Source organism: Eucyclogobius newberryi, unplaced genomic scaffold, assembly GCF_026437365.1.
Source record: "Eucyclogobius newberryi isolate DKJ021-1_F unplaced genomic scaffold, fEucNew1.0.hap1 SCAF_8, whole genome shotgun sequence".
NCBI lineage: Eukaryota > Metazoa > Chordata > Actinopteri > Gobiiformes > Gobiidae > Eucyclogobius > Eucyclogobius newberryi.
Window position 1 is genome coordinate 17,399,918 of NW_027316500.1, and position 13,268 is coordinate 17,413,185.

Below are 13,268 nucleotides of genomic sequence, written 5' to 3' on the forward strand. Positions count from 1 at the left end.
AAAGATGGCGCCCTTATTGTGTGTTGAATTAAAAAAGAACTTGACAGACGGCGACACATTGGACATGGCCAATCCAGTGCAAATGAACACAAGTGTCAGTCAAATTTGCTGCTCCGCCGCACAGAGACCGTAGCACTTGGAATATAAATATGGATAACTTTTGATGCCCCGCTTGTGTAGATGATATTCCCAAAAGTTAAGCTTGATCGGGCAATTGCCCACGGAGGAGTTTGTTAAAGTGTGAAGCGTAAAATGTGAACATTTCATAGATTTAGCGCTTTTCCCATTTGTATATTTGCAGCTCCACGGAACAGAGACCGTACCACTTAAAATCAAAATATGGATAACTTTTGATGCCCCCTTTGTGTAGATGATTTTCCCCAAATATGAACTTGATCGGGTATTCGCCCTAGGAGGAGTTCGTTAAAGTGTGAAGCGTAAAAATGTGTTGATTTGAGCGATTCTGCGATTTTCCCATAAGGATAAGATAAGATAAGATAAGATATTCCTTTATTGTCCCACATGGGGAAATTTCATTGGTGCAACGCAGGCAGATACAGAGGTAGATACAGAAGAACAGATCACTTATAGGAAGTCTGAAAAACACTTTCAGTAGAAGATCTCCTATAAATAAATAAAAACTCCCATAGACAAATAAATAAATACATAAATACATAAATACCATTGCATGTGATCACGACAGCAATTGCACATGAATATGTGTCACGACAGCACATAGATTGCACATGAATTTCACAGTAATTGCACATGAATTCCAACAGCAATTGTACATATGACAGAATTGCACATCAGTATTAGGTTAGGTCAGTATTACGAGTGTTCAGTACTAACAGTTTTTGTTATAAAGTCTGACAGCAGCAGGAAGGAAAGACCTACGGAACCTTTCCTTCACACATCGAGGGTGGATCAGTCTCTCACTTAAGCTGCTCTCCAGAGCGGAGAGAGTGTCCTGCAGGGGGTGACACTCATGGTCCAGCATAGATGTGAATCTAGCCAGGACCCTCCTGTCCCCCACCTCCTGCACCGAGTCCAGAGCACAGCCCAGGACGGAGCTGGACTTCTTGATGACTCTGTCCAGCCTCTTCCTCTCCCTCTCTGTGATGCTGCTGCTCCAGCAGGCCACACCGTACAGGAGGGCTGGTGCCACCACAGAGTCGTAGAAGGTCTTCAGGAGTGGCCCTGTCACTCCAAAAGACCTGAGTCTCCTCAGGAGGTAGAGCCGACTCCGGCTCTTCCTGTACAGTGCGTCTGTGTTATGAGTCCAGTCCAGTTTGTGGTTCAGATGAACACCCAGGTACTTGTATGAGTCCACTCTCTCAATGTCCCGTCCCTGGATGTTCACTGGTGAGGGGGCAGTGGGGTGGCGTCTGCGGAAATCCACCACCATCTCCTTGGTCTTCCCCGCGTTGATGAGGAGGTGGTTCCGCTGACACCAGTCCACAAAGTCCTGCGCCAGTCCTCTGTACTCCGCGTCATCGTCGTCCGTGATGAGTCCGATGATGGCAGAGTTGTCAGAGAACTTCTGCAGGACACAGCTGTCCGTGTCGTGTCTGAAGTCTGCAGTGTAAAGGGTGAAGAGAAAGGGTGCGAGGACAGTGCCCTGGGGCGCCCCCACACTGCAGGTCCGAGTGTCAGACACACAGTTCCGGGCTCTCACAAACTGGGGTCGGTCTGTGAGGTAATCCAGGATCCACTCTGCCAGGTCATACTCCACACCAGCCGTCTCCAGCTTGTCCCTCAGGAGCAGCGGCTGGATGGTGTTGAAGGCGCTGGAAAGATCGAAGAACAGAATCCTCACAGAGCTGCCAGGCTTTTCCAGGTGAGAGAGAGAGCGGTGCAGCAGGGAGATGACGGCGTCCTCCACTCCGATGCCAGACCGATATGCAAACTGCAGCGGGTCCATGGCTGAGCTCACGGTGGAGCGGAGGTGGTCCAGGACCAGCCGCTCCAGTGTCTTCATCAGGTGGGACGTGAGAGCCACTGGCCTGAAGCTGTTGAGATCTTTGGGGCGCGGTGTCTTAGGCACAGGTACCAGACAGGAGTTCTTCCAGACCTGTGGTACCACCCTCAGCTTCAGGCTCATGTTGAAGACATGCTCCATAACTCCACACAGTTCATCTGCGCAGGACTTAAGGAGCCTGGGGCTGATGCCATCAGGTCCTGCTGCCTTCCTCACTTTAATCCTCTTCAGCTCACTCCTCACCTGTGCTGCTGTGACAGTCAGTGGTTGGCAGGGGGACCGTGTGCTGGGGGGATGGGTGAGTCCAGGCGAAGTGGGGAGCTTATGGTCCGGGGCAGAGAAGTGAAGAGGAACAGATGCAGGGCATTGTCCAGCTGTGGAAGAGGGAGCATGCAGCTGTGCAGGGGGAGGGGCGGGTGACCGATCAAACCTCAAGAAGTGAGCATTTAAATCATTCACCCACTGTAGATCCCCCTCTGTCTGGGCAGGGGGGATTTTGAAGCCCGAGATGGTTTTCAGGCTCCTCCACACTCCCTGAATGTTCTTTTGCTGCAGCTGCTCCTCCATCCTCCTCTTGTAGCCGGCCTCAGCCTGCCTGATCTTCCTCCTCAGCTCCTTCTGCACAGTCCTCAGCTCCTCCTTGTTCCCTGACCTGAAGGCTCTCTTCTTCTCCTTCAGCAGAGCCTTCAGTTCACGGTTAATCCATGGCTTGTTGTTTGGAAAACACCGCACCGTCCGGGAGGGAACAATGTTCTCAAAACAGAAGTTGATGTAGTCCGTGATGCACTCTGTGATGGTGTTGATGTCCTCCCCATGTGGGTCATAAAGCTCAGTCCAGACAGTGGTGCTGAAGCAGTCCCTCAGAGCCTCCTCACTCTCAAATAACATGGGATGTTTCTGTCATCGCTACGGTTACGCCGTAAAAATATGACTTTGGCTCTCATACTTGTATGATCAGGATGGCAAATTAGAATTTAGTGCAAAATGTCATGTTATTTGGAAAAACTATTGTTTATAGGCCACTCTGAAGGCCAAATAGTCAGAATTCTGGGAAACGTTTGCGGCTCCGTCGCACAGAGACCGTAAAAGTTATCCTTAAAATTTGGATAACTTTAGATGCCCCACTTACACGTACACGTACACCGATTTTGAAGTCAGTGGGCAAAACGCACTAGGAGGAGTTTGTTAAAGTGTAAAACCTAAAAATGTGGTAATTTGAGAGATTATGCGGTTTTCCCATAGGGATTACATGGGAGGTTTCTGTCATCGCTATGACTACGCGGTAAAAATGAAGGCATTTGTCTGATTGGCTTTTTTGATCGGGATGGCCAAATAGAATTTTGGGTAAAGTTTAGAACATTTTGGTAAAACTAATTTTTGACCTTCAATGTTAATTCAAAGGTCACTCTGTAGGGGGCGCTATCGCGCCCATTTCAATTTTGTCATCCTAAACTGGTCCAAACTGGAAAGTTTAACAACTGATTCAAATTTGGTCCAAATCGGACTCTTTTTGATCAAATGGGAGCAATGTTTAGATTAGCAATATCCCTTCAATATCACTTCAAGTAGGTTTAGGGCAAAGAGTTTAACAACTGATTCTAATTTGACGCAATTCAGATTTTATCTGCGCAAACGGCAGAAATGTTAAATTTGGGAGATTTCTGAAATTCTTGCTACAGTTTGCGGCTTTGCCGCACAGAGACCGTGAGAGGTATCAATGTAATTTGGATAACTTTTGATGTCCCACTCCTCAGTAGCATTTTCACCAAATTTCAGCTTTGTAGGGCCACCGCCCTGGGAGGAGTTCGTAAAAGTACGACGTTTGGAAGAACTCCGAAGTCCATCCATCCATTTTCTACCGCTTGTTCCCTTTCGGGGTCGCGGGTGACTGGAGCCTATCCCAGTGACTTCGGGCCTTAGGCGGGGTACACCCTGGACAGTGGCCAACTTGTCGCAGGGCCAACACGGAGACATAGACATTACAGACAGTTCACGCTCACATTCATTCACTAGGGCCAATTTAGAGTCGCCAATTTTACCTAACACATGCATGTCTTTGGACGGTGGGAGGAAGCCGGAGAACCCGGAGAGAACCCACGATAACACGGGGAGAACATGCAGACTCCACCCAGAGAGATCATGTGATGTTGGTCTGGTCTGGGAATCGAACCCATGATCTCCTTCTTGGTAGGCAAGAGCGCTAACCGCCTTTGCCACCGTGCAACTCCGAAGTCATGTTTAGCCATTTTTGAAGCAATATGGCCGACATTAGGTTGGGCGGACGGCGTTGCCGTAATAATATTTTTTACTTCTCTTGTCACCATCTACCTCGGCGCCAAATTTCATGATTCTACGATCAGATTTTTTTTGGGTCATTTCCCATCTCTCAATGCATTTTTGGTACATTTGGGGGCGCTGACGCGCCAATTTTTTTATTTTAGAAAAGGGAAATAGCCAGAATGTAGAGAGGCACGATTTTTAGAGGTGTGAACATTTTTGTGACTTTTCGTCAATGTTCACTGGGTGAAAAATAGGGGGGTTGGTCCCGAGAAGAAGAAAGAAAGAAAGAAAGAAGAAAGAATAATATTCCGATGCGAAAACAATGTTTCCCATTTTTCAAATATCATAAACTATACATTTTCGGAAAGCGCTCGCGCTTACTTTACTATACTATACTATACAGTAATAATGTTCAATTTTTGCATTACATGCTTATATGCACGGAACATGCAAGAGATGGGGAACGTATTCGTGAGCTACTTAGGGCAACTGAGTGCTTTATATGGGGATGACGACCGCTTCGCTCTCGATTTCGTGCGCACTTTCGCAGCCGTGCTTCGCACAGCCTTATGAGATTAATAGGCCTCTCGCCAGCTTGTGGCGCTCGGGCATAATCATAATCATAATCATAATCATAATCATAATCATAATAATAATAATAATAATAATAATAAAGCATTTCTCTTTGACTGAGCTTTGACCCCGTCCCAGTTTCACTTTGCTGTGTGAAAAACCCTACTCTAAAGCTGTGCACACACATTTATGCATACATTTATTCATGAGTTGGATATGTTTAGATACATGTTTCATCCTCTGTTCCCCAGCTTTAAGTGGCACTTTGTAATTGATTTAGCATATTAAATAACAAATTGGTGCTGACTTGTCAACAGTACAAATTCCTCTGCTTGTGTTAGAGCTGGGCAAATAATCGATCGACAGATTGAGATTGTCAGTAAAACGGAGCTCAGACTTTGGAGGAAGAAATTTTAATATTATTTGTGTTAAATGGCACAGATTAGTGCTATGCAGTCTGTATAGTTTATGTTCATGAAATCGTTAGTAAAAACATTTAAGTAAAAGCATTTGTTTTGGAAAGACCAAATACAATTTAATTTAAAAAAATCAAGATAAATGCACAATACGAGAAAAAAATGTATTCCATAGCCCTAGTTTGTGTCTATGAGCAGTATATATTGTATATATTTATTGGCTAATTCTCCCCTATTTGTCATCTCTTGAAACTCTGTGGACTGTACCTACCCGGTATATAAATACGCAGAAGTGCACAAGCGAGCCTTGTGCTGTCAGACTGAAGCATAAAGGAGAGAAACAGTTACGTGATGTAAATGGCCTTCCTCCAGGAGCCACATCACTTGGACCCAACTCTTTTCATTAATGGAGATGAAAATTCTTCAGTGGTTCAGGGCTGCTTTGGTTTGTCTTTTACTGTTCAAAAGAAGTTAACAACCTTGAAAGTTTTGTTGAAGGTAAATAAAATTACATTTTACTTCTGGCTCAAGCAGATTAAATGTGGCTAAGTGTACTTGAAAAACATGATAAATATAAGTGGTACTTATTAGATCAGGTTGTACAGCTCAAATAAACTAACTGGAAAAGGTCTCCAGTATTTTCTTTAAGTCTCTTATTTTTGCCAAATTACACTTTCAAACCATGGTTTAACATTGCAACCTTAATTTTACATTTTATCTTTAAAACCCATACACTTTCTTCCGACTTGTGTTCTAGTGGCAGTACAATTTCATACCAACTATGGCTTTGAGGTTTCAAAAAATGTAAATCAGTCAACCATGGCCTTGGATTTGGAGGTGTGATTCTCATCCTAGCCACTTCAGCTGCAATCTTTAAATAGAAGATATGAGATCCTGTGATCCCCAAACTGGACCTTGCCTAGAAATTCTGTCCATTTAAAAACAAGGAACAGAACCGGTGACGAAGGGCAGTCCTGGTGGAGTCCAACATGCAGGTCTGTCTTAAGGTCTGCAATGCGCCATCGCCGTATTGTGATGTTATTTTATCGGGAGCAGTGTATTGTATGGAATCGGGAGGGAGCGTAGTGTGACCTGAATGTTTTGTGCAGATTGTAAGCCTCACTTTACCCCAGTTTACCCCAGAACAGCTGTGACTACTGAAGTAACTACCACCGAGTTATGGAGTGAATTCATTATATTCAATTTAAAGCATTCTGAGTCTGAGTAAATGTTATATATTTTTTATGAAAATTATATTTAAATGGCATTATTAATACATTAATACAAAGCTAAAGTCTCAAATAGTTAAAACATTATGATTAATGTACATTATACAACCTTTAAAGTATTTAGTGACGTAAAAGCAGCGTACAGTAAGTTGGAGGTGTTTGGCTTTGGCGTAGGATGCTGTGCTCTGACGGTGCCTTCTGCTCTTCTGTCGCAAAGCTCCACCCTTCTGTTGCAGTCTGTGAACACGTGCACAACCAAAGACGCGCAGCAACAGACTGAGAAAATAAGACATGAAATGGAGGTGTGAAAAGGCTTGGCGATCCCTCCCACTAGCCTGCTGTCTCTCATCCGCTGCAGATCAATTCAGCCCATCTGCTCCTGGGGCGAAAGCTAAACGCAAAACCGTTACATTTCCTCCAAAACATGCTCTTGTTAGCTGGAGGTTATGTTATAGACTCATATTTTTTCAGTAATGGGATGTTTGTCGTCCCTCTGATTCCGAAGTCTTGTATTTTTCATGTTTGTGTGTTTGCTGCTGCATTGACCCCAATCCTACTGCTCCAGCCCTGCAGTCAAATGATAAACCCTTAACTGGAATATAGTGCGTGTGTGCGGGGGGGTGTATGTGGTGTGTGTGTGTGTGTGTGTGTGTGTGTGTGTGTGTGTGTGTGTGTGTGTGTATGCGTGTGTGCGCTACATAACTCAGGACGCTAACGGCAGATCTACACTTTGAAGTTTTCTCAGCTCAAAATCTCTTTTTCATTCATCTGTTTAAGTCAGCATTTGCGTTGCTCCTCACGAAAATGAATAAAGCAATAAATATGTGATATCCAACTATTTTATTAGCTGTGATAATTTTTTTTATTCTTTGAGCACGTTTTATGAAAAATACATTGTGCACTGTAGATGTATCAACTTTTTCCAAAGCATTGATGAGAATAATTGCAGAGTGGAGGTTTGTGTACTATTATTTATGTGGAGCGCTTGGATGTAATTAGCACACAAATATAAAACTATTTAGATCAACAAAGCCACTTGCCACAAATGCACTCATCAATGCATGGCTTTACTTCAAATTTGAAGTATTTAATATGTAAGGGATGTCATAGTATTACATTTTTGTGTTACACTTACTGTGAGAAGAAACATCACAATTGAACAATTATTCATGATTGATAATGATAAGCAAGCAAAAATCCTTAGTTATATTTCCATTACCTAAAATGAGTATGTGAGCAGCTAAATAAAGTTTATGTATATAACAAACAGCCAGATTGAACAAATCTATTTTCATTTAGTTTTAACTTTTTCTCTTTTGCTTGTCACAATCTTTATTTAAAAGCTCTTAAGATGAATTATCATGATTACCTAACAACTGTATAATCTTGAATCCTAAAACACACAATATGACCTGAAAAGCCCTCAATTTTAGTCAAGGATTTTGTTAAATTTCATATGCTCAAGTAGAGCAAGTTTCTTCCTGGAGTCAGCAGTTTTGGTTAGTTACAGAAGTGCTCACACATCCCTCCACTCTGGCATTCAGTGTCAGCTCTTCAGTCATCACTTTTTTCTTTTATCACACATTTCCAGCAGCCGCACACACTCCCACACACACTTTGACACTTTGATTGCGCCACATATTGGTGTGGATCAGCCGTGATTGAATTGACCTCTGACGGGGCACCTCTCCCCTCAGATACAGCCATAAATCCTTTCCATCTGCCAGGGCACAGCAAAATATGCCCTGTCCTTTATTTACTGCATGTTTATCATGTGTTTTCTGTTTATCAGCCCTGAATCTTGACCCTCCCTCTTTTCACATTTGCAAACAGGCTTTTTTCCATCCTCTATCTTTTCCGATGTTTTCAAGGCCGTTTCGTGTCTCCATGCTGCCCCCTTGTGGCACATGTCACGTTTTGCTGATGGGTGTGTGCTGAGTGCTTAACAACAAATCGATACGCAGCGCAAATCCAGAACGACAGTCTCTCGTGAATTGGCACACAAACCCTGGCATAGAGTAGATTACAAATGACACCTTGTTGTTTTGAGATTGTCTTAGTGATTGTCTTTCTATTGAAATAATCTCCAAAAGCCTGAAGTATTGCTTCCACCATGTGGAGAGCGTTTTATGGAGTGTAATCTGTATAACCGGTGTTGTTGTTTTTTGTAGGTGAAAAGCGTCTTCAACATGACGGCCAAAGAGGGCAGGAAGAGGTCTATCAGCTGTTTGGTCGCTGTCGGGAATGGCAATGGGGCTGCAGGTTGTTACTTAAGTGATATAATGTACAATGTGTTTAGTCACTAATTATCAAATGTTAACTACGGTAATATTGTTTGTTTACATTGCAATAAATAAGATCTGTAAAATATTGAAACACAATTATTCTATTTGTCTCTTTTTCAGGTTTTGCTGTGGGCAAAGCGGCAGAAAGAAACATAGCTCTCAGAAAAGTATGATATTTAAACTCAACATGACACAATAGCATTTAATGAAGTTGAATAACACTGTTTATGTCTGATCAGGCCAAAAACAGAGCCATCCACTTCTTGTACTATATTGAACGATTCAACAACCACACAAGTAAGTTTGCATTGTAATGGCTCAGTTCTAAATGCCTGTCCTTTGCTGTTACATTTGCGTATTGGCAATATGCAATTATGAATACTCACATTTGGTTGTAGGTTCGTTTCTGCACTTCATGTGTGTCTGTTGGCATTTTCTTGAGGTGATGTTTGTGAACACAGTCATTAAGGTTAAGATGCATGGTGCACACTTTGATGCAATAAAAGTCGACTTGGCTTGAATGTTGCAGCAGAGCAAATTCAGAAAGATGAATGTGAGTGAGTCATCGGCCCCCACTGCACCCCCTGGAGGAGACTGAACCTTCTGCTTTGACTTTACACTAGACCAGGGCTGATAAACATAAGGCCTGGGGGGCCAAATCAGGCCCGCCAAGCAATTTAATCCGGCCCATGACCCATCTTCTAATTTTTGAAAAAAATAAAATAAAAATCTTGTTCACTGGTTTAATTCTGAATTAGCACAAGTTTAGACCTGGTTTGGTCTTGGGTTTAGTCCTTGTTTGATTCTGGATTAGTCCTGGTTCAGACCTGGCTGGTACTAGTCTAGTCCTAACTTAATTCTGGTTTAGCACTGGATGGGCAATTTTGAAAAGCAATGTTGGTAAAGTATATATAAGTATTATATGTTATTTCTCACAAAAATGTAATCTAGCAGTGGTTATATTTTTGTATGAACTAAAGTTTCTTACTGTAGCAACGTTTTGTGCACCTCCGGCCCTGAGGCCTTGGCCCTCCAAAAAAATCTGGCCCACGGGAAAATAAAGTTGAATAGCCCTGCACTAGATCCAGCTCCTGACTTTCACTGCGTTTGATAACACTGCTGTGGTGAATATTTTAGTATCTCAGAGAAGAAGGACCAGAATAAAATGAGCCCTTGCCAACGTCTACTGTGGGGCCATCTGCTGCTTGTCTGGAGCTGAGAATAAGTGACACACATAATGTATCAGTTAAGTCCATAAATGTGAAAAGATGCATTGAAGAGGTTCCTACAAATTATTTTGTTCAGAAGTTCTATTCTTGCAATTTAGTACAATATCAGGTTGATTTACACAGATGCCTCATGCAAATCTGGACCTCCTGTAGTGACAACAAATGTTTTCACTTGTAGATTTTTTTTCTTTCAGTATTCCATAAAAATGCAATAATTGTATGTCAAGCCAACAGAAATTTACTAAAAATGTATTCAAATAGTTGAAGTTTAAGCGTTAGACAAATGTAAAACTAATCACAAATGTGCAGAAATATAACTTTATACCCTTATTTGTGTTTTTATAATCATCTTAATATTATTTCATATCAATTATATATTCAAATCAACATTCACAACATAAACTATTTTTTAACTGCTTCTACTTTCCTAGGGGTTATTTATTAAGTTTCTGTTTATTTTACTTTAGCAGTCTTTTTTCCCCCTCGTTTTTCAGCATCAGTTTTCTCTGTGTTGTTACAATTTCTATTATATAGACAACGTAAGGACAGTGTGTGGCAACAAATGAACATTTCCAGCTCGCTCGATGAGTGTGGACAGCATCTTAAGCCTCCCTCCACTGCCTTCCGCTCACAGACACTCAATAACTAATTATTCACATTTGCATCACAGCCCACGACACTGCTGTGTGTCCGTCGTCTCGCGCTGCAGATCCTCAACCTGCATTAACTGTTTGCTTTTATCTGTCTGACAGTTTATCACGACATTGAATCCAAGTTCAAAAGGACGAAGCTGCGCATGAAGAAGCAAAACAAAGGTACGCCACTCTCCATAAAACTTGAGGTGCACTCAGGAGCTGTCTGATAGAAAGTACAGTTGACACAATAAACGCAGTTTCCTCTGATTCATAGTGTAAAACATTTTAACTGAAGAGCAAGTGTTTTCTTACAAAATAATGTCTGTTTTTCTTTTCAATCTTCACCCTCTGAGAGATGCAGTGACAGCTGTGCGTTTGTTCAGTGTACATTTTTTGTTCAGACTCTATTCAAAATGTGATTTGCCTTGTATTTTCTTAAATATATTACTTCAGCAAAAAAAAAAATCCAAGTAGAAGTTCAAATACTACTGCAAAAAACAGTTTTACTCACCATTATGACATTATTACTCATAATTGATCTGTTTACCTTAGTTTCTACCCCAAATAGGAGCAGGATCAATAAAAAAAAGCAATTTATTTGTTCTTTGATGCATCAAGGAAATGTATTTTTATGGCGGCACTTTGACACAAGTTAATAATTAGTTTTTTCAACATTTCTATTCAATCAATTTTTTTTCTATTTTGTAAAGTTTTGTGTATTTGGAGTTAAGTCTTTGGAGTGTGATTCCCTTTATGCAGGCTACGGTTTGCACTGCCACCGGGCCATCATCACGCTCTGTCGACTCATTGGCATTCAGGACATGTACTGCAAAGTAGAAGGATCTGTCAATCTTCTCAACATTACTCGGGCTCTTTTCAGTGGATTAGCCAATCAGGTAAATCACATGTTTTTGTATCAAAGGGTAAAATGTTGTGTTTGATTACCCTGCACTGCATCAACCTGCTCACTGACTTCCCCAAACGAGCCTCATAACCGCTGCAGTACATCCAGAACGCTGCTGCTCGGGTCCTGACTAGAACCAGGAAGTACGATCACATTAGTCCTGTTCTCAGGTCTCTGCACTGGCTCCTGTGGCTCAGAGAATAGACTTTAAAGGTGCTACTGGTGCCTCATATATGTGCCCAAAGTGTTTTTAGATAGATTCCTGCAGTCTTTAGTTAGAGAACAGTCTCTATCCTTCCCCTCGGATGAGCAGATGAACGGGGCCTACTGTTCTTCTTCTTCTGTACCTGTAACACTCTTTGATTTTGACTGAATTAATACTTTACTAAATACTAAAACTTTATTTTAATATTATTTATATATGCTTGTGTTTGTTTATATTGTAACTTTAAATTGTAATGTAATGTCAATTCGTCGTATATTTTTATTGTTTTGTAAGCCCCTTGAACTACTAGTATGAATTGTGCTCTGCAAATACGATTGATTGATTGATTGATTGATTGATTGATTTGATCTAGAATGACAAATATATTGCTATGTTTGAAACTGTGTTTAAAGTGTGGGGTTGAGGGATAAAGCTTTGGAATTCATTTGGGATGATAAGAACTGCTTGATACCAAATATTTGTAAAAATAAATAAATAATAATAATCATATTTTCTTTCTCTTTTGTAGGAAACTCACCAGATTCTAGCAGAAAAGAACCAGCTGCATGTGGTGGAGTTCCAGTCAGAGCGTGGGCCACTGCCACAGGTGGTGGCCAGTCCCCGGACCGGGGTGCGACAGGAGCCCCAGCCCGAGGACGAGATCCCCAACACCAAGCTGCACTGGGGTGACGTGAGGGCCGCACAGGGCATGAAGCGCTCCAACTGGGCCACGGTGAAACGCACCATCTGGTAGTGGGACAGGGGCAGGATCTTTGGACTCAAAGTTTGATAAAAGGAAGATGGAACACTGTAAAAAATACATGTCCAGTGGCATTGCATAGATCAGATGTGGTCCTGATGCTCTTTACGGTCCATAAACATACAGTAGATAAATGTGGTGACAGTTCCAGCAGTATACAAATATTACTTTCCCAACCTAAGCCACTGCTGTTTAAAAATACATTCAAATATTAATAAACATACTTTTGAAAGTTGTGCCTAACTACTTTGTTTTGTGTGATATGGTCTTTATCCTTGCAAGTACGTGATCAGAAATGGGACAAAACTTGGTAGAAGTACAATCACTATAGTTCTGTAATCACAGTCAGTTTATACATGCAGTTTCCATTAATGAATTTGTATAAATCTTTGAGTACTCTAAGTAAAATATTTCAACAGTTTCGTCCACTTGTGTTTGCTGCACTCCCACTTTGTTTTCATAGACTTTCTTTTGGGCCTCTCCTTCCCAATAAGTTCTTTCCTCTGTGTCCCGGATATAGATGAAGGTAAACATTTGCTCAGCTTTTCCCGCATGATTGCCTCCAGATCTAGCTCATACCAGCACAAAAAGACAATACAGGGTAACTTTATTTTTCAGTTTTTATTATTAGAATACAAAATCTTGCCAAGAAAACATGTTATATTATTTTTGTTGAAAGTCAATACAAAATGGTATGAACTGTGTCTAAACTCTTAACTCTAAAGTCTAAAGCAGTCATTTATTTCTCTCACAATCATCTGTCCCAATCAT

General features: G+C 41.6%; 1 protein-coding gene across 2 annotated transcripts in view; it reads left to right on the forward strand.

Moving 5' to 3' along the window:
- The window catches only part of mrps5 (mitochondrial ribosomal protein S5), a 32,752-nt gene extending 20,012 nt beyond the window's left edge, over nucleotides 1-12,740 (forward strand). For both annotated transcript variants that reach the window (XM_072436704.1, XM_072436703.1), the window contains exons 7-12: nucleotides 8,651-8,741; nucleotides 8,885-8,931; nucleotides 9,004-9,061; nucleotides 10,746-10,808; nucleotides 11,388-11,524; nucleotides 12,267-12,740. In XM_072436704.1, the coding sequence (XP_072292805.1) occupies nucleotides 8,651-8,741; nucleotides 8,885-8,931; nucleotides 9,004-9,061; nucleotides 10,746-10,808; nucleotides 11,388-11,524; nucleotides 12,267-12,491 (621 nt within the window). In that variant the 3' untranslated portion in view covers nucleotides 12,492-12,740. The remainder of the gene's footprint in view (nucleotides 1-8,650; nucleotides 8,742-8,884; nucleotides 8,932-9,003; nucleotides 9,062-10,745; nucleotides 10,809-11,387; nucleotides 11,525-12,266) is intronic.
- The last annotated feature ends 528 nt before the right edge of the window (nucleotides 12,741-13,268 follow it).